The sequence below is a fragment of the Suncus etruscus genome, chromosome 18 (genome assembly GCF_024139225.1).
Source record: "Suncus etruscus isolate mSunEtr1 chromosome 18, mSunEtr1.pri.cur, whole genome shotgun sequence".
Lineage (NCBI taxonomy): Eukaryota > Metazoa > Chordata > Mammalia > Eulipotyphla > Soricidae > Suncus > Suncus etruscus.
In genome coordinates this window covers 18,071,320-18,094,972 of record NC_064865.1, presented here as the reverse complement: position 1 = coordinate 18,094,972, position 23,653 = coordinate 18,071,320, and the positions used below count along the sequence as shown (strand labels likewise).

The following is a 23,653-nucleotide window of genomic DNA, read 5'->3' as shown; positions in this document are numbered from 1 at the left end:
AAATAGAATGCCTGTCTCGAATACAAGCAGGGGGTAGGGGACGAGAAAGATGGGGGACGCATTGGTGACAGGAATGTTGCACTCACTGGTGAAGAGGGGTGTTCTTTTTATGACTGAAACCCAATTACAATCATATTTGTAATTATGGTGCTTAAATAAAGATATTATTTTTTTAAAAAAAGAAGCTGGGTGGATGGGGGTCATGTTATGTTGCACAGATGTTAGGGGGGATATGCTGCTGAAATACTTCATTTCAGGCCGGGGCAACCGCAGGGTTAAGGCGCTGGCCCGGCAGGCAGGAAGCCCCCCCCCAGCTCGACCTCCCAGCTCGAATCCGGATCCCTAAGCCCCCCGGTGTGGCCTGAAGAGAGAAATCCAAAACACGCGGAGGCACCCCAGAGCAGAGGCATCCCAGAGCCCAGCAGTGGCCTGGGCGCTGGCCGTGGTGCTGAAACGGAGCCGCCCTGGGCTCGCCCTTCCCCTCCCGTTCAGTGGGGATTGGGGGGCGCCGGTGACCTTACTGGGGTGCCGCCCCCTTCGCTCTAGCCCCCTGGGAGCGCGCGACCCTCCTCTCTCCCAGCGCTCCTCCCCTCGGCCCGCCCCGATCCCCGGGATCCCGTGCCCGGAGTCGAGGGGCGAGGGGCGAGGCCGCGGGCATGGACGCCGAGTACCCGGCCCTGGAGCCCCGCCTGTGCGGCGAGCTCAAGCGCCTGTGCCGGCGGCTGCAGGAGGCCTACGGGGAGCTGCGGGAGGACCTCGCCCCGCTCCGCGATGAGCGCTTCTACAGGTAGGCGGGCAGGCGGGCGCCGGGCCTCCCCGCGTTCAGGCCGGCGAGGGTGCGGGGCGCCCGGCCAACCACCGATCCCCTCTCCGATCGCTCCTTTGGGGCCTCGCAGGCGTCTCCGGGGGTCTCGGCCCCCAGCATGGCTGCAGCTCCGGGGACCCGCCGCCCCCTCCGAGATCCCCGCGCCCCTCCCCGACCCTGCGTGCCTCGCAGCCTCCCCCTGGGCCTGGTCCTCGCGGGGCCCAGGCCGCTGGAAGACGAGCTCGGGTTCCGGCGCCGCCCACCTAGGCTCAGAGCATTCAGCCCCGACCGAGGGCGTAGCAGGGCCGGGACCGACCCGGGTTTGATCCCCAGCTTCCCGTACAGTCGGTCCCCCGAGTCTGCCTGCCAGAAACGATTTCTGAGCTCAGAGCTAGGAGGAACCACTGTGCGCCGCAGGGTGTGGTCCAAATCCCAAAAACCAAGAAAAAGAAAAGAAAAGAAAAATCCATTCCACTGGTGGGCAAACGTTTTCCAAAGCCCTGTGGCTTCCAAGGGCTGATCAGCAATAGATTGGTCACAGTTATGGGGCAGAAAAGCTCATTTAATATATATATATATATTAAGATTATATATTTATATGTGTACTCTATATTAATATATTAAATATCTATGTCAAAGATTACAGAGTGTAGCTCTGACTGCGTCTCACAAGGCAGCGAGCCCAGATGATAAAGATTTAAAACAAGAAAACCACAGAGCCTGTTGTTTCAGATAAGCGGTGAGGGAGGGTCCTAGACATGCTGAAACTAGTCGAGGTACACTGGGGGCTTCTGGGCCTCATCTGGGGTCCAGGGGCCCTTGCAGTACCCGGGACTGAATTCCACTTATTGGAGCTATCTCCCTTAAATCGTATTTTTAATATATGACTTGATTTTCCTTTCCAGTAATTTTCCTCCTATTTCTTTTTGCTTGGAGACCACACCTGACAATGCTCAGGGTTGCTCTTGGCTCTGCACTCAGGGACGATTCCTGGCAGTGGTCAGGAGACCATTTGGGATGCTGGGGATAGAACCATGGTTAACCACATGCAAGGCAAACACCCTATTCATTATCCTATCACTTCAGCCGCATCATTTGTGTGTGTGTGTGTGTGTGTGTGTGTTTTATTTTTGGTGGGGGGGGGAGTCATCTAGGTGGTACTCAGAGGCACCTGATTCTGTGCTCAGGGACTGCTCCTGTCTGTGCTCAGGACCGTATGGGATGCCTGGGATCAAACTCAGGTTAGTTATGTGCATGGCAAGCTCCCTACTTGCTGTCTCTCCAGCCCTTATATTTTATCTCCTTATGAACATTTTTGTTTTATTGGAAGGCACCTTCAGCGATGCTCAGAGATTACTCTTGGCTCTGCTTTCAGGGATCACTCCTGGCCTGTTTGAGGGACTCTATGGAGTGTTTGGGATCGAGCTCAGGTCAACTGTGTGCAAGGCAGGTGCCTGCCCACTGTGCTGTCTCTTCAGCCCCTGGGAAATGGTTAATTCCCTTCCCTACCACTTTCCTTTGTTGTTGCTGACTTTGTTGTGATGATGGGGGCTCTGTAGTGCCCACTTTTAGCTAGCTTGTTCTGGGAGATGCCACACATCAGTTTGGGTGCCTGCATAGTCGACCTCATGCTCCCTGAGGCTCATCTTCCGTGGAGGAGCTTCCTGGCCTCTTTTGTCGTGGTTTGGGCTCTGGGTGTGGGGCTTGTCCCAGTGGTCAAGAGCACACCCACCTGGGCTGCACTCTGGCCTGGCCACTGCTACACCTTCTCAGCTGTACCACTCACTGGGATTGGACATTGTTTCTGTGGTGCTTGCACACACTCTGCTCTACCATGTTCGGGAGTCACACTCAATGCTATAGATCACAGACAACAGAGCTACCTGGACTGATCTCAGCACATGTGTGGGCATTTAGGGTTCAAATTCATGGCCATATGCTTGCAGCCAGATGCTTTTAGGTCCTGGGAGTGTAACTGGCAGAATAATTGGTTTCTGACAGAGTAACTAGTGTGCATCTGTGCAACTTGTTTGGGTGTATCTTGTAGGTGAGCAGCTCCACCCCCGTGGACTCATCTTTGCTTTATTTAGTTCCTGGATCTTTTCTGAAAAGTTCTTTGCTCCAGCCCTCAGAGATATTGGGAGAGAGTGACAAGCAAAAGAGCTGGGGTAACTCCTGCCAGGGGCTCTCAGCAGTGAATAAGTAATTGCAAAGCAGGCTGAGTGCTTCATTGGCAAACGAGGCAGGTGTACAAAGTAAGATGAGATGTCACTTCAGGGAAGATTAAAATCTGAATTGTTCCTTGGGCCTTCTCTTCATAAATGGTGGGTAGACAATGTGGGGTTGCGCCACTGAATATGGGGATTGCCCCCAAACTGGGCACAATAGAAGGTTTCTGAACATGCAATAGCCCAAAGCAAAAACAATCTCAACCATGCTGTGAACCCAAAGTTTCTGGCATGGGTTCTTGTGGGTGTTTCTCAAGTGAGAAGGGTCACAGAAGGCCTGAGAATCTCTCCCTGCCTCAGCTGGGGAAACAGCAGTAAAGGACAACGAGTGTAGCATCCTTAGGCCACAGAATGCTCTAGAACCAACAGAAGTTGGCATGGCTGGCACAGGAAGATGTGGAGCCTCGCTGGAAAGTGCAGCTGAAAGTCTCACTAGGACTCATGTGTCAGTCTTCCTTCCTTCCTTCCTTCCTTCCTTCCTTCCTTCCTTCCTTCCTTCCTTCCTTCCTTCCTTCCTTCCTTCCTTCCTTCCTTCCTTCCGATTATATATCAAATATTAAGTCCTAGGGTTGGGCCTATAGCCCCTTCGCTGGTGGGTCTGAAGGTTGCACGGTAACAGTGGAGAAATTATCCACAGGCAGGCAGTCATTTGAAGTTTCAGGAGATATCCAGCTTTATTTCAAGGCCCTAACCGCCATGTGCATTTCTCCACATGGCTTCTCAGCTAAGATTTTCTTGCAGCCTTTTTTTGCTGCCTCCAAGCACCCTTCCTGTGTCTGCTTCCTCTTCTCCCTCCAGTCAGCTGTATTATCCTTTCTTCAAGATACTCCTGCCCATCCCAGGTGTGGGCAAGTCTGATCATTCAGGTGGGATAAATAGGACATTTATCCTTCCTTCTTCCTTCTTTCTTTCCTACTTCCTTTTTTCCTTCCTATTCCTTCCTTCTCTCCTTCCTTTCTATATCCATTGGCACTCAGAGATTATTCCTAACTCTGAGTTCAGGGATCACTCCTGGCAGAGCTAAGGGAGACATTTTCTGGTGCTCGGGATGGAACCTGGGTCAGCTGTTTGCAAGGCAAACACCCTCCCCACTGTCTGTCTCTCTAGTCCCTGATTCTTCTTGCTTTAAAATCTGTTATTCTTCCTTCTACTTGTCACCTCTCTTTCCTTTATTCTTGCTGCTCTGTAGTGAGGTGGATGCCTATTAGAGCTATGGCTGGAGACTGTGCTGGCCTTTCACTGTCTCACACTTGCCCCCTCAGGCAGGACCCAGGAGGCGGCTGCTTGGGGGCTTCCAGAAGTGGCATTCTGTGACCTCTGAACTCTTCTGGGTCTGTCTCAGAAGGAACAACTTGGGCAGAACTTGGTTTTCTTTTTCCTTGTTTTGGGTCACACCTGGCAGTGCTCAGGCCTTGCTCTGTGTTCAGGGATCACTATCAGTGGGATTTTGGGCACATTTTACATTTTACAGTGGATTAAATCCACTGTATGCAGGCCCTGCCAGCCCCACTGTTCTATCAAAGAGCCTGTTGACAGTGTAAGCTCCTCCTCACCACACTCAAGACTCCAGTCTAGAATGCAGGATCTGGCTTGTGGCCACTCAGGCAGTGCTGGAAAATAGTAGGCGCTGGTCTTGGGCATGGTTAGGACAAGATGTAGGTGCCAGCGATGTCTGGGCAAGGAATCATTGGGGGAGCTCTGGGAAGTAGAGACCCCGACTCTATCCATCAGATTTTGATTCACCCTCTGACCGGGTGTTATTTAGGAAAGGTGAAGAACATTTCAGAGCATGTTTGCTGTGTTCCCATCTCCTCCAGGGACACACTTGCCAACAAAGCAGAACATCTAGGTTACAAACTGGAATTCCCTCTGCTTCAGGCCAGAGGCCTGCCCCCACCTGCACCCAGCCCTTTCTCCACTTCCCACATCCCGCAGGTCCTATTCAAGTTGCTGTATCTACTCAGGAACCAAGACGGAATGAGCATTTTCCTAAAGACCGAGCTGCCATCTGCACTGACCCATCTGTCCCTGGTTCAGTCTCACTATGTCAGAAGATGAACTTTACATCCTTTGTGTGTCTTGGGTGGAGAGAGAGAGAAAGAGACACAGTGCACCACCACCTGGTGCTAAGGGCTTACTCCTGTGCTCAGGGATAACGTTCAGATCTTGGGTGCCAAGGATCAAATTCAGTTGTGCCACATGCAAGGCAAGCAGCCTCCCCACTGTACTATTGCTCTGATCCCTTGTTTTCCTCTTTATTCTCCAGTTATTGGAAACAACCGCCGAGCACTAGCACCCTTCCCTCATGTGTCTCTTATTTTGGGAGGAAACTTGCATCTCTCTTAGGAGGCAAAACTGGAAATCACCCAGGTCCGTGCGACGCTGTGACTGGAGCCCCCATAGATATATCTGCAATCACTTAGGGCCCACTGGGTTCTGCCTTGAAACCACACCCAGGGCAAGCTCCTGCCCAAGATACAACAAACCTAGACCCTCAGTGCTCCGATGCTCCTGAGCTGCTGTTTCCTGAGGGCACACAGTCTGTCTGGGTGCTGCCCAGAGCAGCTGGCTGTGCATCACTGCCCCCTGCTGGCCCATTATCCTCCTGTCAGCCTGGTACCGCTGCTGCTCTGGCCCAGGGGAGCAGGTGAGACTGAATGTCACAGCCACTTCCCCGTGATGCCTTTTGGACCCTTAATCTGAAGTGCTTGGCCTGGAGCCGCCATCCTCTCTGAGTGCTTTTGTCTCTTGGGGCCTGTCTCCCCTTGTCTGCCCAAGTTTTTTAGGCTTCTTGGGGACAGAATCCTGGATATCCGCATATGAACCTTGGTTATGCATGCATTCTCTCCCACCCAAGATTATGGATTTGGGGCCATACCCGAAAGCGTTCCGAGCTTACTTCTGGGTCTGCCTACACTCAGGGATCACTTCCAAAGGTGCTCAGGGGACCTCATGTGGTGCTTGGCTTGAACCCAGGCGAGCTCATGCTAGGCCAGCACCTCATCCTCTGAACCATTTCTTTGGTCTCAGCTGAGGCACTTGGAATGTCTTAAAAAATCATTTTAAAGACCCTTGGCTGGGGAGATGGAACTCAGCTTTCTGTCCTGGCTCTTACCATGACACTGAGATTCTGGGAGAGATCCCAGAGCACAAGCACAAGTATCAGTTCAGTTAGGACGGAGGCTGGAAACCTAGGAGTTCCGGAGCCTCCGTGGGAGAAGCCCGAGGCTGCTGCCTTCTGAGGAGCTGAGCAGCCAGTGTCAAGGACGGCTAGACTTGCCCGGTGCTTCCCCAGAAGGAAATAGCGTCAGTGGCTGACGTGCTGCCCTTAGAAAATGGGACGAACATGTAAACCTAATGGTTTACAGGGAGGTGAGGTGCTACCGATGGTTCTAATTAGACTTTTTGGTTCCTTCCTTCCTTCCTTCCTTCCTTCCTTCCTTCCTTCCTTCCTTCCTTCCTTCCTTCCTTCCTTCCTTCCTTCCTCCCTCCCTCCCTCCCTTCCTTTTCTTTTCTTTCTGGTTTTTGGGTCACACTCGGCAGCGCTCAGGGTTACTCCAGGCTCTAGGCTCAGAAATCGCGCCTGGCAAGCTCGGGGGACACTATGGGACGCCGGGATTCGAGCCACCGACCTTCTGCATGCAAGGCAAACGCCTCACCTCCATGCTATCTCTTCGGCCCCGCTCTGCCTTTTCTTTTTTTTTTTTTGGTTTTTGGGCCATACCCATTTGACGCTCAGGGGTTACTTCTGGCTATGCGCTCAGAAATTGCCCCTGGCTTGGGGAGACCATATGGGACACCGGGGGATCGAACCACGGTCCGTCCTATGCTAGCGCTTGCAAGGCAGACACCTTACCTCTAGCGCCACCTTCCCGGCCCCCCGCTCTGCCTTTTCGAGCCTCCACCCCGGCCCTCCCCTCCGATCCACCCCAGCAGTCGAGCCTTTCCCGGCTCCCTCCCTCCCTCCGCCGCCCGCCCGCCCCTGCAGCCTCCCTCCTGCCACGCCCTGACTCCGCCCCGACCTCGCCTTTTATACCCCGGCCCCGCCCCGCCCGCGGCCCCGCCCCGCGCACCTTCTGCTCTGGCCCCGCCCAGCCCCGTGCTGCCCGAGTCCGACCCTGGCCACGCCCCTCGACCCCGCCCACACCCGCTCTTCATGCCCTAGCCCCGCCCATACCCGGTCCCGCCCGGTGCATCCTTCTGCTCTAGCCCCGCCCCTCCCGTGGCCCCGCCCTATGCATTCTTTTGCTCTGGCCCCGGCCCCGCCCGTGCATTGCGCCGCCTGGCCCCCGCCCTCCACGCAGTGCCGCTCTTCCTACCCTGGCCCCGCCCTGTTCCAGGCCCCGCCCCATGTATCCGGTTTGTCCCTGTCACGCCCTCTGACCCCGCCCACACCCGCCCGCCGCTTCCTACTTTGGCCCCGCCCTGATCCCCGGCCCCGCCCCGTGCATTCTTCCGCTCTGGCCCCGCCCCTCCCGTGGCCCCGCCCATGCACCCTTCTGCTCTGGCCCCGGCCCCACCCCGTGCGATGCGCGTCCGGCTCTGGCCACGCCCCCTGAACCCGTGATCCCGCTTTATTCCTCGGCCTCGCCCGGTGCACTCTTTGGCCCCGCTTCGTGCAGTCTTAGTCCGTCCCTGGCCACGCCACTGACTCCGTCCCACATAGCCGCTCTTCCTTTCCTGGCCCCGGCCCAGGCGTGCATTCTTCAGCAGAGCTCTGGCCCCACCCATGCGCCTCGCGTCCGGTCATGGCCCCGCCCCTGGCCCCGCCCCGCCCCGCTCTTCCCGCCCTGGCCCCGCCCTACCGGCCAGACCCCGCCCCTTGCATGGCGCGTCCCGCCCCCGGCGAGCGGCTTCCGCGCACGTGACGCGACGGGACGCGGCGTGGCGCTGACGCGGGTTCGGCCGCTGCTCCGGGGCCGCGGCGGAGGGAGGCTGCGGGGCCGGCGCGGGGCCCGCGAGCGGACTCGGGCGCCGCCATGGAGCCGTGAGTGCGGGGCCGGGCCGGGCCCGGGGCCTGCGGGGGAGACCCGCGTTTGACAGCTGCGTTTGACAGCTGCGTCGGGGCTTGCACGGGGCACCGGGCTCCGGGGACGCGGCCTGGAGGGTCCCCGGGAGGGTGCAAGAGCCGCCCCTGGGCACAGCCCCGGGGCCGAGGGGGATCCGCAGCAGCGGGCCTCAGGGTGCTCTCAGAAGCCCATGGGGCGCCGGGTCCGAGCCGGGGTCTCCTGCCTGCCCTGCCCAGTTTATGCAAGTGTTGATCCCCCCCATCACCCACCCCGCAGGCAGCGGAGACCCGTACCTCAAAAGGATCTGGGGGGCTGGTAGGGAAAGGGTGAGCGGACACCCTCGCAGAGTTGAAGCGGGTGTTGCTTTAGGGGCCCAGGAGGGACCTTGTGGCCAATGAACCTGAACCAGAGCAGGACAGGAGTGGGGAGCATTAGAGGGCTCTGGTGGGGGTACCAGATCCAGGGGCTGCTCCAGTGACCCTGACCCCACTTTATAGCCTCCCTGCCCCACTCTTTCGAGGGGCAGGAGTGGCCGGAAGGCACTGAGACGAGTTGCCAGGTCTTCAAGCTTTGGGCACATTTCCTGCAAAATGCCAAGGAAGTGGGAGGTGGAAAGATGGGTGGGAGCCAGAGGTGGGGTGGTGGGTGGGAAGATGAGAGTTTTAGAGGGCTCTGCTTGGGGGTACCAGATCCAGGGGCTGCTCCAGTGACCCTGGCCCCACTTAATAGCCTCCCTGCCCACTCACTCTCTTTCGAGGGGCAGGAGTGGCCGGAAGGCACTGAGACGAGTTGCCAGGTCGCCAAGCTTTGGACACATTTCCTGCAAGCTGCCAAGGAATTGGGAGTTGAAAAGATGGGGTGGGAGCCAGAGCGTGGTGGGTCGAGAGGGTCCCTCCCTAAGCTTGTCTGGGACTTTCTGTTTGAACTGCAGGAGAAACCGTTGTGATTCCTTCTCTCCTTCCAGGTTTGTTTTGATTGGAGCAATATTTTGTCTTTATGTTTGTTAATGAGTCACATTCAGTGATACTCAGATGCAGCCAGGGTACTCCTGGCTGAGTTTGGAGGGACCATATGGGATGCTGAAGATTGAACCCAGGTCTGCTAGGTGCAAGGCAAATGTCCTCCCCGATGTGCTCCTGCCCTTGTCTTGAATGAAGTGAATGAGGTGTGATCTGGGATAGATTCTGGGCTGGATACTTTTGGCCCCTTGGTTCCTGCCGCAGTGTCGTTTCCAATCTCACTTGTTGGCAGCTGTTTCCTGGGGAAGGTGGAGCTTCCTCCCTCCAAACAGACAGCACAGACCCCGGCTACTCCCTGTGACGGTCCTCAGGGTGGCTGGCCTGCCCATGTTTGGGGTGTGGGCTGTGACCCCTCCAGCTTCTCGGGGGATCCGTGACCCCACCAGCTTCCTTGGGCCACTATCTGCTCCTCCTGCTATTGTGGCATCTCTGCTCTGTCTTCGTGTGGTGCTGACTGGGGGGGGGGTGGCTGTCTGTTTGTGGGGCACTTGTCTGTTCGTGGGGACCGCTCTCTGTGGTGGCTGCCTTGGAGGCTTGAGGAAGGGTGAGTCGTGGCTGCGTGCTGTGGCTAGCATGATGCTGTGGGGCAGGAAGGCCAACTTTGGATCCCGTGCCCTACCAGCCATGCCTGGCAATGGCTTCGTGCCCACAGCCATCTGTTGGGAAGCCAGGGAGTCCGTGCATTCACTCGAGAGTCGAGGCTGTACTCGCCCCAAATTTGCTGTCCCTCCTAGGCGACCCTTTCTGGCCGAGCCGTTTTAGACGTGCAGGCCCTTGCTCCGGACAGAGGACAGGCTGTGTCCGCTGTTCACACTGCTGACACAGCACCAGGGTGATCTTCTGGCTCCCAAGTCCTGTCCATGTGCCTTCCTTCCCCTTGCTTGGGGCCTGGCTGGGTCGGTGGCTCACAGCGCTACCGGGCCACGTGTGTTTGTGCCCTTGTTCAGGGCTCTGGAGCCACAGCAACAACAGGCGACCCATAGGCCCAGGCAGGGTGACCCCGGCCTGGAGCAGCGGTTCCTACATGCTGGCAGGAAAGGGCAGTTGGCCAGCGCTATGTTTCAGTTCTCTTTGCAGTTGTGTTTGTCTCTGCCATGGATTTTGTTCCTCGGGAACATCTTGTGTACGGCATCATCTATATTAAGTTGATAGCGACTTGATTTAGAACTCATTCTAAAACTTGGCATTTTAACGACGATGATGATGGTGCTGACAACGAAAACGACGATTTGATTTGAGAGCCACACCTATTGGTGCTCAGGATTTACTTCTGGCTCTGGGCTCAGGGATCATTCCTGGCGAAGCTCGGGAGACCATACGGAGTGCTGGGGATCGAGCCCTGCAAGCAGGTTCTCCCTTGGTGTCATTAAAAGGAATCCTTGACTCTTGTCTCCCTTACCCCCTTCCTACATTTGTTTTCTAAGTTTTGGATTCATTTTCTTGTGTACTGATTGATTTTTGTTTGGGTGCCGCATCCAGCTGTATTCAGGGATCAGTTCTGGCAGGGGCTTAGGTCCCAGGACTGACCCTAAGGGATGCCAGGAGATTGAAACAGAGTTCTCCTTCCCTCTTGTGCTTCTTCAGCCTGTCATGCAATGACTTACCAGTGAAAGTTATTTTTATTGCTTGTGCTGTTTTGTTCCTGTTCCAATGGCCCCTTTAATATACGTTCCAAGGCTGGATGAATGGCTATGAGCCCTAGAACCTTTGTCACTCTGTTCTGAGTGGGGCCTTGGTAGGAGCTGTATCTTGGTTGCATTCTGGAACTTCTGCTATTTCCAGTCCTTCTCTGGCCTTCAGGTTTCTGCTGAGATCTGCTGAGATCTGCTCTGGACAATATGGAGGACGTGGGTCCACGCGCCACTTCATCACTTCCCATTTGCTGCTGCTCAACTACTCTTTTTCTTTATTTCTTTATTTTTTTTTTTATTTTTGGGCCACACCCAGTACTCTCAGGTGTTACTCCTGGCTATACTCTCAGAAATCGCTCCTGGCTTGGGGGACCATATGAAATGCCGGGGGATCAAATTGCGGTCTATCCTAGGCTAGCATGGGCAAGGCAGATGCCTTACTGCTTATGCCACTGCTCCGGCCCCAACTCTTCCCTTTTTTTTTTTTTTTTTTTTTTGTGGTTTTTGGGTCACACCCGGCAGTGCTCAGGGGTTATTCCTGGCTCCAGGCTCAGAAATTGCTCCTGGCAGGCACGGGAGGACCATATATGGGACGCCGGGATTCGAACCGATGACCTCCTGCATGAGAGGCAAACGCCTTACCTCCATGCTATCTCTCCGGCCCCAACTCTTCCCTTTCTTAAGAGGGAATGTCTAGGTGTGGTGTCTGTGTCCCACTGGCTGGCCTCCTTCCTTCCTGACTTACTAGGAGGTGAGGGAGCGTTGGCCAGTTCTTCTGTCAGCAGCATGTTCTCTGTTGCTCTCACCCCCTCAGTGCCCAGGCCCGTCTTGCTGACACCCCAGCTTCCCTTAAATGCTCCAAGTCTCTGAGGTCCCTTCTCTCACTGCTTCTCTGTATGGGGAAGGTCCCACACTCCTTCTCTGAGCTTGCTGTTTGGAAAATCAGAGGGGTGCTGGGCTCAGCCCGCCTCAGCCACATACAGGGTAAACTCCCTGTGTGCCATCCATCCGCCTACTCTCTTCACGGCATCAAGTCTTTTTTTTTCTTTTTGTTTTTCGGGCCACACCCATTTGATGCTCAGGGGTTACTCCTGGCTAAGGGTTCAGAAATTGCCCCTGGCTTGGGGGGACCATATAGGATGCTGGGGGATCGAACCGAGGTCTTTTCTTGGCTAGCGCTTGCAAGGCAGACACCTTACCTCTAGCACCACCTCACCGGCCCCACGGCATCAAGTGCTTCTATCGTCAGCATGAATTTTCAGTTCTCTGACACCCCTTTCAGCTTGGGATTATTCTCTTTGTTCAGGTTCTCACTTTACTTTTATTCCTTGAGCTGGCCCTCTGCTTTCCAGCCTTTCCCTTTCTCACCCCGTAACACCCTCATCTCCACTCTGCAGTTTGCTCTTGCTCCTGCATTAGAATCTCCTTTCTCTTGTCCTTCTGCTCTGTCTGTCCTGGCCGAGCTGAGGAGAAAACTGCAGACTGCGAGTAGGTGGATGGGTGGGGCCTGGGAGGGTTTTGCGGGTCCTTGTAGCTTTGTTTGGCTGTGGTGTCCACAGTCACAAGTGAGGCCACACCTGGCCAGAGCAGTTGTAGGGCTTAAATGAGACCCTCTCTAGCTGCATCCAGTGAAGCAGCATCTTTGGGCTGCTGGTCCCTGAGGAGCCACAGGGAGGCCCAGAGCTCCGTGCCCCATGGATAGCTGGAAATGCATTGGGTTTGGTAACCCAAACTCCTGCTTCCCATGCTGGAGGACCCAGTGGGGCTCAGGCAGCCCATCCCCTGCCTACATGCCTTACCTCTAACTTAAGGCTCAGAAACCATGACAGAGTGGCATGGGTTACTGGTCCCAAGGTTGGGCCTCACTGGCCAGCCCTCCCTTATCAGCAGAGCCACGTCACGGCCTGGCGAGCACCTTTGCCCCAGCACTGCTACCTGCCCTGAGCCTCTGGCTGATCAGAAAGGGTGTGCCTGCCCCACCAAACAGTTCAAATATACCCATTGGTGCCCTCTCTGTCTCCCCCACTGTCTCCTCCCCTCTCTGTCTCCTTCCTAATCTGTCTCCTCCCTTCTGTCTGTGTACTCTCCCCTTGGTGGCTGGGTCTGTTTGGGTCTATTCGATGGTCCCTGTGATGGCCGGGTCTGACCACTGTTCCCCAACGTGGCCTGGTCCTTACAGGTCTGTCGGACAGTTTCCGAGGTGGCCGGGTCTGTCGGTGTCGGTCTGACATCTGACAGGTATTGTGTTTGTCCCTGCAGGCTGGCGCCCATGCGGCTCTACTCGCTCTCCAAGCGCCACTTTGTGCTGGTGTTTGTGGTCTTCTTCGTCTGCTTTGGCCTCACAGTCTTTGTGGGCATCAAAGGTCAGTGAAGGGTCACGCTTCCTTCTGGCTTTTCCACCCCTACCCTGTACCTTGAGGTCCCCTGCAGGCCCAGAATGTGGGGGTCCAGAACATTCTGCTGGTGAAATCCCAGAGCAGGGGAGCCCATTGTGTTCTGAACCGGGGGACCTCAGTGTGTCTCAGTCATTGGTCACAGTGTCTGGCCAGTGTCACCCTGGGAGGACACACGTGGGGCTCCCCTGTGAGGGTTGCATAGTTCACACAACCCCTACCATATGCCCTCAGGCCACTCCCCACATATGCACCTCCTCAGCTGGAGTGGCACCCACAGGGACACAGCAGCGAGTGAGACCAAGCACCCTGCACTCAGGGTGCAGAGAGGGGAGGAGGGGTGACAGAGAGATGATGGGGTTTCTAGCCACTGGGTCTGGTTCCCCCAGATACCCTGACAGATGACTCAGTGCTTGGTGGTCCCACAGCTCCTCTGCTGCCAGGCCTAGGGTCAATGAGAGACTGAGGGACAGTGGTGGTGACCCCCGGGGTAGACACAACAGGAGACCCCGGCCCCTTCACCTGTGTCCCCACACAGCTGCCTCAGGCTACCGAGCCCTTGCTGTGGCACCCCCATGCTGAGATCCCTGTGGGGTGTCCTGTATAGTCGGGAGAAGATGGAGAGAGCCCCAGTACCAGGTCACCTGCCACCTTTATCCTCTCCTCTGCAGGGCCCAAAGTGATCCAGACATCGGCCGCGAACTTCTCACTGAACCACAGCAAGAAGGTGAGCCTGGGTCCGAGGGCTTCTGGGGATATACATGCCTGTCCTGGAGCAGCATGGAGAAGCCTTGAAGGCTTCAGGGTGCACGAACTGGCCCCTTAAACTGAAGAGCCAGGGGATAGGCCCTTGCCTGGCTCGAGGCAGCACGTTTCCCTACCGTCCGGAGCTCTGGCTGCTGCGTCTCAGGGTTGCTGACGACCCCTCCTCTGGGGCGGGGGCACTTAGATTCACTGGCCTATTGGCTTGCAGCCTTTAGGGCTGGACTCCCTCACCAGTCTCAGCATTTTGTGTGGTTCTCCTGTGTTTCTTTGGTTTCCTAATCAGGCAGCCGGTGGGGATGGGCCTTGTTCTCTAGGCAGTTTGCAATGCTTCTTTTTGGAAATATGCCAGGGTGGATGGGCAGAGCGATAGCATAGAGAATAGGGCATTTGCCTTGCATGCAGCTGACCTGGGTTCGGTCCCTGGCATTCATGTGATCCCTGAGCACCAACAGGAGTGATTCCTAAGTGTAGAATCCCTGAGCACCACTGGGTATGGACCCCAAGAACACAAACAGAAAAGTGCCTTGGTTTATCACCATTTTTAGATTCAGGGAGCCAGGACCCCCTTCTCTGTCTGTGTCCCAGACACTGCCACTATGACAGCATATGTCCTGGGCAGAGTCACGGTGTTGTGGGAGTTGGTGTGAGACCCTCTGTCTTGGTGCTTCCCACCCAGCATCCTGCCAGATGTCTCTTGGCAGGTTTTCAAAAGGAGATAGGAGAAAAAATGTTCCAAAACAGGAACTTTTTCATCTTTATGGTTTCTCCTGATCCCCTTTGTGGCTTTGCTTACCCTCATGTGTCCTTCGTTTCTTTAGTAACTCGAGCTTTGTTCTCAGGGGTCCAGACCTGGGACCCCCGCATGCAAAGCCAGCATTTGCACCCCCCCCCAAGTCCAAACTATTTTTACTGAGTGTCAAGCCTGTGGGGACCAGGAGAAATCTGGCGGCTCCATGAAGGCCACGTGGTCCCTCTAAATTCGCTCATGTTTGCCGCAGATGAAGCCCATTCGGATTCTGTCAAACCCTCTTTCTACATACAACCAGCAGCTTTGGCTGACCTGCACAGTGGAGTTGGAGGAGCCGAAAGGTAGGGTGACCACTGGGGCCCGCTTCTTTCTGAGCACAGGTTGGGTGAAGGGCTGGAAAGGCTCAGAGCTCACTGACAGCTATGGGGGTTGGGCACTCCTCAGACAGAAGAACAGTGGCGCCTCAGCTGTCCCTGAAGCCTGGTGCTTGGACTCTCCCTGCGGCCTTTTATGGGTGCTGGCATGGATTTGAGTCTGGCGATTGGCATTAAGGGGACTCTCAGTGTGTCTGGAGACATAGTGACATTTTGGCTGTCACAGAGGAGTGCTCCCACCACTCTTGTCTTCAGTATCTGGAGCCCAGATGTCACTGACCTTCCAAATGCCCAGGGCTGTCCTGCCCAAGTGACTTGGGCTCCAGGGTACCAGAGGCCTGAGGTATAGCCCCAGTGTGGGCGCAGGACATAGCCCCTTCCCAGACTCCAAGAATAGAGGCCTTACTCTCTTCTCTGCTGTGGCTCGTGTGATGGAAAGTCCCCTGCCCAGTCACACGACCTCCAAGATGCCTGTGGTCAGATCCCAAAAGGAACAGAAGTGAACCCCAGGCCTAAATACCTCAGTGTACACTAAGGTTCCTTATCCCAGGGCTGGAGTGATAGGACAAGAAGTGTTTGCCTTGCATACAGCCAATCCAGATATGCTCCCCAGCATTCCATATGGTCCCCCAGGCCCTGCCAAGAGGGATCCCTGAGTACAGAGCCTGGAGTAAGCCCTCAGCACAGAGGGGGTAAAGTTGAAACCTTGCCAGTGTGTGCACTGAATGTTGGCTTTATGCTTTTTGGTCTTTGGTCTTTTGTTTTTGTTTTTGTTTTTGTTTTGTTTTTGTTTTTCAAAGGAGTCTGTGACCAGAAAACTAGGGAATTCTGTAATCCAAGAGGAGAAAACAGTTTTTATTTTCCCGTAAAGTCTTAAGTAATGTTTGAGCCGGGAAACTGAGAAACCAGATGTGAGTTTGTGTGAATTGGCCCTGTGTGAGCTGAGCGGTGACCCACAGGCAGGTTGCACTGCTGACCCTGGCTTTCCCTCTGCAGAAATGTCCATTCAGACCAGCTTCCCCATGACGGTGAAAGTGGACGGGGTCACCAAGGATGGAACCACCACGTTCATCCACAGCAAAGTGCACAATCGGACGAGGACCCTCACGTGTGCGGGGGTGAGTGAGTGAAAGGGCCTGTTTCTCGTGTGCTCTGGCATCCTTTTGGGGTGGCAAGGAGAAGGTTCCTAAATTGAGGCCTGCACTGCCCTGAGCCATGGGCCAGACACCCAGATCTTTGGGTAGTAAAAAACTAAGTCATGTAAAGATGGGCTAAAAGGATCCCATTGGCTGCTGTGCCTTGGTCCTGGGAAAGGTGTTCACACAGACACAGAAATGCACATATGCACATAGGCACAGGGCCCTGAGCACAGGCTTACTGTCTGTGTTGTGCTGGGGACTACGCACGTTTGTTGGTGGAGTCACCCCATTCCCTGTGACAGGCTGATACGAGGGGCTGCCTGGGCACTTGGGTGGACAGAAGCCAGTGGTCCCCAGGCTCTGCTTCAGCTCTTCCTGGTTTGATGAGAGGGGGTGCCCCGTGGTAGACTCTGCCTTTGAAATGAGCATCCTATGCACGGGTTCCTGGGGTCCCCGCCATCTAAAGACATGTCTCTATTGGCAGAAATGCAACGAAATTATTGTGATGCATCTAGGCTACCTGAATTACACACAGTATACGGTGGTCGTGGGCTTCGAGCACCTGAAGCTCCAGGTCAAAGAGATGAACTTTACGGTGAGCACCTGACCCCTGACCCCGAGGCCACTAGGATGGGGGTGGAGGTGGGGGTGTCTCCATATCTTTGGCCAAATAATGGGGACAGTTTGGAAGTTGGGTGCTTCCGTCTGGAAGGCTGGCAGCACATGAATGATAGGAAACCCATGACTAGTGAAGTCTAGGGCTGCTGCAAAGCAGGTGACAGCAACCTTGGGATGAGCTTTGTGGTGCCCAGTGAGGCCGGAGACTGGACTGGCTACCACGGCAGGAGGACGGGTCTTCTTTCTTCAGCCCAACAGTGGTCTTAGGACAGTGCAGGGAGAACGATGGAGTGCCCTGTCTCATCACCAACCTCACCAATCAGATCAGTCTGAGTAGCAGGGGATGGTCTCAGGTCAGACCTGGGAACCAGGCTCTGATGGTGGTGTTGAGGTCTAACTGAACACAAAGGAGCTTCCAGTTCCCTGTCTGAAATAGTAAAGGGAGGAGGCCAGGGGCCCTACTGAAAAATAGACCAACACAGCAGCCGTCTCATCACTTCAACAGTTCATTTGTGCTTCACCACTGCTCAGCCATCATCCCCTTTCCTCTTCCTGGTCCTCCCTTGTTCTCCTCTGCCCACCCTTCCCTTCTTTTCCCCTACCCCATTCTCTCTTCCCCAGCCTGTCCTCACCTCTCCCTTCTCTGTTTCAGTGGAAGACCTACGACCCGAAATTCTCCCAGCTGGAGATCTGGTTCCGTTTTGTCTTCGTGGTGCTCACGTTCGTGGTCACTGTGAGACACTCTCTGTTGTGGGGTGACAACTGCTCCCCAGGGTCTGTGGGAGGTGGCAGCAGAGCATAGACTTGGACTGCACCTGGGAAGGGTCTCCTGGTTTGAGTGTTCCCAGAGCAGCTGCAAAGATACCACATTTCTGGGCTCCCGTGTGTGTTTGGGCTCTGGGAGTGAGGCTGCAGGGAGGACAGGACCAAGGTTACTTTATGGGGAGGTGGCCCTGACAGCAGAGTGAGCCCTGGGGTTCCCTCATGGCTGAGAAGCAGCCCCCTAGAGGACTTTTAGGGGAGGGGTGACAGGGGATGTGTCTACGGGCCACTCTGCCTCTTTGCAGATATACAGATTTTGGCAAGTCTGGTGGAGGCAGACAGCAGTGGCCTGGGCATGGTGGAGGTCTGGGTCCAGTTGCCACCCTGATCCCAGTGAGCTGGTATCCTGGTGTCCTGTGTCCTCATGAGGAAATGAGCCTGACAGATTGATGGGGCAGCCAGCAGCCCCAAGTCCTCACAACCTACAAGAGGACTGAGGTCAGATCCCAGAAGGAGCATAAACGAGCCTCAGCCCTCAGGTCTAGATGCCAGTGAACAGTGAACACAAAATCCCGACGTGCTTTAAGAACCCTTATTCTAGGCTGGAGTGATAGGACAGTGGGGAGGGGCTTTCCTTGCACAGGGTCAACCCAGGTTCAATCCCCAGTACCCTGCGTCTCCAAGCCTGTTAGAATTAAGTCCAGAGCATCGCCAGGTTTGGCCCAGAAACCACAAATAAAAATAAAGACCTTGCCCTGTTCCCAGCTGGCCTTGGAGGTGCTGGCTTGGGACATGCCCTACTGTCCTGGCCTTCCCCTTTGGGCCTGGGTCCTCAGCACTTGGCCAAGGTACTGGGGTGGGGGAGATGGTTTGGAAATCCCTGGGGCCAGATTGCGGGGTGGCTGTGCGAGCTTTTCAGGTTGTGTCCTGGGAGACAGTGGCTCCGGGGAGGGATGGGACTAGCTGACTGAGGGCAGGGCTGGCATCTGAAGGAACGAGCTGACTGAGGCAGGGCCTGCACCCATGAGGACGAACTGACTGAGGCAGGGCCTGCATCCTGCACCGTACTGCCTGAGACCGGGCCAGCGGTGGAGCCTGCAGCTGCACAGCAGTGTCACGCCCTTTCCTCACAGTGCCTGTTCGCACACTCCTTGCGAAAGTTCTCCATGCGGGACTGGGGCATCGAGCAGAAATGGATGGGCATCCTCTTGCCGCTGCTGCTGCTCTATAACGGTGTGTGCATGCGCCGTGGAGCGGGAGGGGAGTGGTCCCTGTATGGAAATGGGTTTTGTGTGGGAGAGTGTCCTTGGGGAGGAGTATGTCCTTGTGCGTGTGTCCCCAAAGGAACATGTCATGAGGGAGTGGGGGTTTTATGTCCCTGTGTGTCCCCTCATGGGTGTCAGCTCCCCCACATCATGTCCAACTCAGGTGGCGCCTGGGAACTAACTATGATGCTGCTACGTGCCCCTGTCCTGTCTCCTTCCCCTCTCGGGTCCAGAGGAGTGAGACCTCAGGGTGCAGGCCGGCCCTGGTCTTGTCCTGGCTTTGACTCACGCCCAGCCCCACCCCGCCCGCAGACCCTTTCTTCCCACTGTCCTTCCTGGTGAACAGCTGGTTCCCCGGGATGCTGGATGACCTGTTCCAGTCCCTCTTCCTCTGTGCGCTGCTGCTCTTCTGGCTCTGCGTGTACCACGGCATCCGGGTGCAGGTGAGCGGACTGAGCCAGCCTGGGTAGAAGGACCTGCCCCCGCAAAGAGGGACCTGCCCCCACAGACGAGTCACTGGGCTCTGCCTCTGGTCTTCACTCTAGGGAGAAAGGAAGTGTCTGACCTTCTACTTGCCCAAGTTCTTCATCGTGGGTCTGCTCTGGCTGGCTTCAGTCACACTGGGGATCTGGCAGACGTGAGTGCTTTCTCTTTGATGTTTGGGTTTGGGCACCACAGCTGGTAACGCTCAGGGGCTACTCCCAGCTGGCTGCTGGAGATCCAGCCCTCTGGACGCAGAGCAGGTGCTCAGCCGCCAAGAGCACTTTGATTCCATGTGAAATGACCTCCAAAGGCATCGGGTCTTCTGGGTTCTGGAGAGGTCTGCCACGCTTCACCCAGGAGCGCAGATGCCATGTCTCCTAAGTGGTGCCAGGGAACACGGGCTTCTGTGGGCTCCTGAGCTGTGTACACACACAGGCCCCAATCCCGGAGAGAAGCAGTGAAACCCACTTTTTCCCTTGCTCTTGAGAGGTGGAGACTGTTCGTGGGCTCACAAACTGCTGAAGCCTTTCCCCTTCCTCCCTCTCCTCTCTCTCCCTTGCTCCTTTTCTCCTCCCTTTTCCTTTCTCCCATTCTCATTCCTCTTTCCCCTTCCTCCCTTTCTCCTTCCTCCTCACCCCTCCCTTTTTTGGGGGGGTCACATCCAGCAGTGCTCAGGCTCTACACTCAGATAACGCTCCTGGCAGGCTCAGGGGACCATATGGGACTCCAGGATTCGAACCACCGACCTGCATGCAAGGCAAATGCCTTATCTACATGCTATCTCTCTGGCCCCCTTTTCTCCCTTTTTTTTTCTTTCTTCCTTCTTCCCTCCCTCCCTTCCTCCCCCTTTTCTTCCTTCCCTTTCTTTCTTCCTTTCCTTCTCCATCCCTCCCCTTCATTTCTCTCCCCTCTTCTCTTTTCCCTCCCTCCCCCATCCCTTCTCCTTCTTCTTTCTCTGCCTCCATGGCCTCCCCCTGCACCACTCCTGTCTGGGGTCTCCATGAAGCTTGAGGTCATGAGGTCCACTCATGAACGTGATGCAGGGATGGTTGGTTCCACACCTGGGTGTGTGCTCCACTTCCCTGTATATCCCAGAGCTCGAGAGCCTGTCACCTGCTGGGGTGCTCCTCGCCTTGGGGTGCTCATAGGAAAGAGGCAAGAAACTGGCTTTCATGAGGAACCCTTCTATTAGGTTCAAGCGTTGCTGAGGGATAGTTGTGGGGTCAGCAGGGCAGCTTTTCCCCAGAAGATTACATGTGTTTCTAGCAGCACAGGCTCTCCCTATGAGTGGGCTACAGACAGTTCTGAGGGAGTTTTCAACTCGACAAGGGAATTCTTTTTTTTTTTTTTTTTTTTGGTTTTTTGCTTTTCTGGCTATACCAGTTTGATGCTCAGGGGTTACTCCTGGCTAAGCACTCAGAAATTGCCCCTGGCTTGGGTAGACCATATGGGATGCCAGGGGAGCGAATCGTGGTCCTTCCTGGCTAGCGCTTGCAAGGCAGACACCTTACCTCTAGTGCCACCTCGCCAGCCCCTCGACAAGGGAATTCTTTCTTTCTTTCTTTCTTTTTTTTTTTTTTTGGTTTTTGGGCCACACCCGGCGGTGCTCAGGGGTTACTCCTGGCTGTCTGCTCAGAAATAGCTCCTGGCAGGCACGGGGGACCATATGGGACACCGGGATCCGAACCAACCACCTTTGGTCCTGGATCGGCTACTTGCAAGGCAAACGCCACTGTGCTATCTCTCCGGGCCCGACAAGGGAATTCCAAAGCTCATTAACCTGCCCTTTTCTTTTTATGGCTTTTTGGGCTACATCTGGTGGCGCTCAGGGTTACTCCTGGCTCTGTGCTCAGAAGTTACTCCTGGCAGGCTCGAAGGACCATATGGGGGTGCCAGAGATCAAACCCAGGTCGGCTGCATGCAACACAAATGCCCTACCTACTGTTTTGTCACTCTGCCCCAGTCTGCCCTTTTCTACTTTTGTGTTTGTAGGGTCAATGAATTGCACGATCCAATGTACCAGTACCGAGTTGACACGGGAAATTTTCAGGTATGACTGAGAACTGGGTTGGAGAGCTCTGCGGCCTTGGTGTTGCTTAATGGGGAGAGGGGGCTAGTCCTTTGCCTGTTCCATTTAAACCCAAGCACAGAATTTACATTATCCCTCGAGTTAATGAGCCAAAGAGCCCCATTGGACCCCCCCCAAAAAAAAACCCAAAAAAACAAAAACCTTTGCTAAGGAAACCTGAGGATGTTCTAAATATGTTTTAAAAAGTTATTGCTTTGTAACATAAGTTGAGGTAGCAAGCTCCCTGGTTGGTAACTTAAGAATCAGAGAAGGTGGAGAGAAAGGAAGTACCATAGATTAAAGCCTTTGCTTTACTCGAAGCCAAACTGGGTTTGATCCTAGGCACTCCAGATAGTTTCCCCATTCCCACCAGGAGTGATTCCTGGGTACAGAGCCAGGAGTAACCCTATAAAAAACAACAATAAAGACCACCAGAAGGTCATGGTGGAAAGAGTCAACTGAACACACAACATGGTATCTGTCATCTCCCAGTCCTTGGTTTGCTTGAAGCACCAGAGCAGAGTCTGTCATGAGTGAGGTGTGTTGCAGGCCGAATCCCAGAGCACTGTCCCTGAGTCTTGAGGGGCAAGAGGACTCACAAATGCTCAGTTCTGCTGGCCCATTTGTGTCTTTTGAACTGGGCTGGTGTTTTCCATCCACATCGCCTGCCAGTGATTGGTCAAGTTTGGCTTTCTATTGGGGTTCTAAGAACCAGACATGAGTCCCAACCCTGGGGCACAGTTGGTGTCTCTCAGAGTGGCTCTACAGAACTGCCTGGAAGGATAGACCCTGCTTCGTGGGGAGGGATGGGTAGGTGCCATACACCCACTTGTAGACTCCCCATTCCTTCCACAGCTGGGCATGCCCTGCCCTCAGAGCGAGGCCCTTTGAAGGGCTGATGGGGTGGTGCATGCACTCCTGGGTTGTGACCTGCACCCCTATAGAGCACTTTTGGGCTTGAGTGGGAACACTTCTGGTTCTCTGTGCTCTTTGGGGTTCTCGGGCCCTTTCTGAAGGTCTGGCCTCACCTGTCTTATGCTGACTTAGTGCCTTGCTCCCTCCTAGGGGATGAAGATCTTCTTCATGGTGGTGGGGGCCGTATATGTCTTATACCTGCTCTTCCTGATTGTGCGTGCCTGTTCTGAGCTGCGTCACATGCCTTATGTCGGTAAGTGTGGTGATGGGGGAGGCGGGTGGGGTCCCTGCAAGTGGCTGGGCTCTGTCAAGAACCTAGGTGACTAGACCCATGTGGACACTCAGCTGTGACCCCCAGCAGCACCTTGTGTAAGTCTCCACTGTTGGTGGAGGCCTTGGGATTGGTCCTCATTGTCTTCTAATTAGATGTCTCTTGATTGGTTCCTTTGGTTTTCTTGTTAAAAGATGTTTCCCGGGGCCGGGCGGTGGCGCTAAAGGTAAGGTGCCTGCCTTGCCTGCGCTAGCCTTGGACGGACCGCGGTTCGATCCCCCGGTGTCCCATATGGTCCCCCAAGCCAGGAGCAACTTCTGAGCACATAGCCAGGAGTAACCCCTGAGCGTTACCGGGTGTGGCCCAAAAACCAAAAAAAAAAAAAAAAAAAAAAAGATGTTTCCCATTGCCTTCTCATCTGGCTTTTTCTCTGCCCTTGGGGGTTGGCTTTGTTTATTCCAATAAAGGCTACTCAGGAGGCCTGGAGGGGCAGCTGACATCTTGGCTCGTGTTTCCATGTGGTGGAGTGATTGGCTTGTGGGTGAACTGCTTGTCGTGTTAGTGTCTGGCCTGCCAGACCTGCGCCACTTGTCCTACCCAGACAGGGGCCAGGGGAATCCCTCTCCCTGCCCCTCTCTTTCTCCCTCTCCCTCTCCCTCTCCCTCTCCCTCTCCCTCTCCCTCTCCCTCTCCCTCTCCCTCTCCCTCTCCCTCTCCCTCTCCCTCTCCCTCTCCCTCTCCCTTTCTGGGGATTGTGGAAACGCACAACCCACCATTAAACATCCAGCTGGTGCCGCAGGTGTCTGGTGGGAGCTGATGGGGCCAGTGGGACTGTTAGAGCCACGTGGATTGTTATACTTGTGGAATCACAGCCAAGTCCATGTGGCTATGGAACTGGCTAGGGCCCTCCTTGTACCCTGGGAGGGGGCGGACATCACCCCCGTGCTTTAGGCAGAAAGCAGCAGCTCCAGGTCCAGCAGGAAACAGGTTTTTCTTTAAAGGTCTCCCAAGCCTGCCAGGATCGTTCTGAGCGCAAAGCCAGGAGTAACCCCTGAGCGCCTCCTGGTGTGGCCTCAAAATAAACAAACAAAACCCCCAAGAAGTCTTATTATGACGATCTCTGTGACAAGCTTCTTAAATTTACTCCCAAGGAGACGTAAT

At 55.2% G+C, this 23,653-nt stretch overlaps 1 protein-coding gene across 2 annotated transcripts in view; it reads left to right on the top strand.

Annotated features, from left to right (window-relative positions):
* The first annotated feature begins 540 nt into the window (after positions 1-540).
* The window catches only part of TMEM181 (transmembrane protein 181), a 29,120-nt gene continuing 6,007 nt past the window's right edge, over positions 541-23,653 (top strand). Inside the window, exons 1-12 of one of the 2 annotated variants that reach the window (XM_049765465.1) lie at positions 541-787; positions 12,952-13,055; positions 13,757-13,812; positions 14,849-14,939; positions 15,969-16,090; positions 16,596-16,706; positions 17,382-17,462; positions 18,625-18,724; positions 19,069-19,199; positions 19,302-19,393; positions 21,232-21,289; positions 22,373-22,475. In XM_049765465.1, coding sequence (XP_049621422.1) covers positions 657-787; positions 12,952-13,055; positions 13,757-13,812; positions 14,849-14,939; positions 15,969-16,090; positions 16,596-16,706; positions 17,382-17,462; positions 18,625-18,724; positions 19,069-19,199; positions 19,302-19,393; positions 21,232-21,289; positions 22,373-22,475 — 1,180 coding nt within the window. In that variant the 5' untranslated portion in view covers positions 541-656. Of the gene's footprint in view, positions 788-8,000; positions 8,021-12,951; positions 13,056-13,756; positions 13,813-14,848; positions 14,940-15,968; positions 16,091-16,595; positions 16,707-17,381; positions 17,463-18,624; positions 18,725-19,068; positions 19,200-19,301; positions 19,394-21,231; positions 21,290-22,372; positions 22,476-23,653 lie in introns of those variants that run through there. The other variant, XM_049765466.1, reaches the window with a different exon arrangement.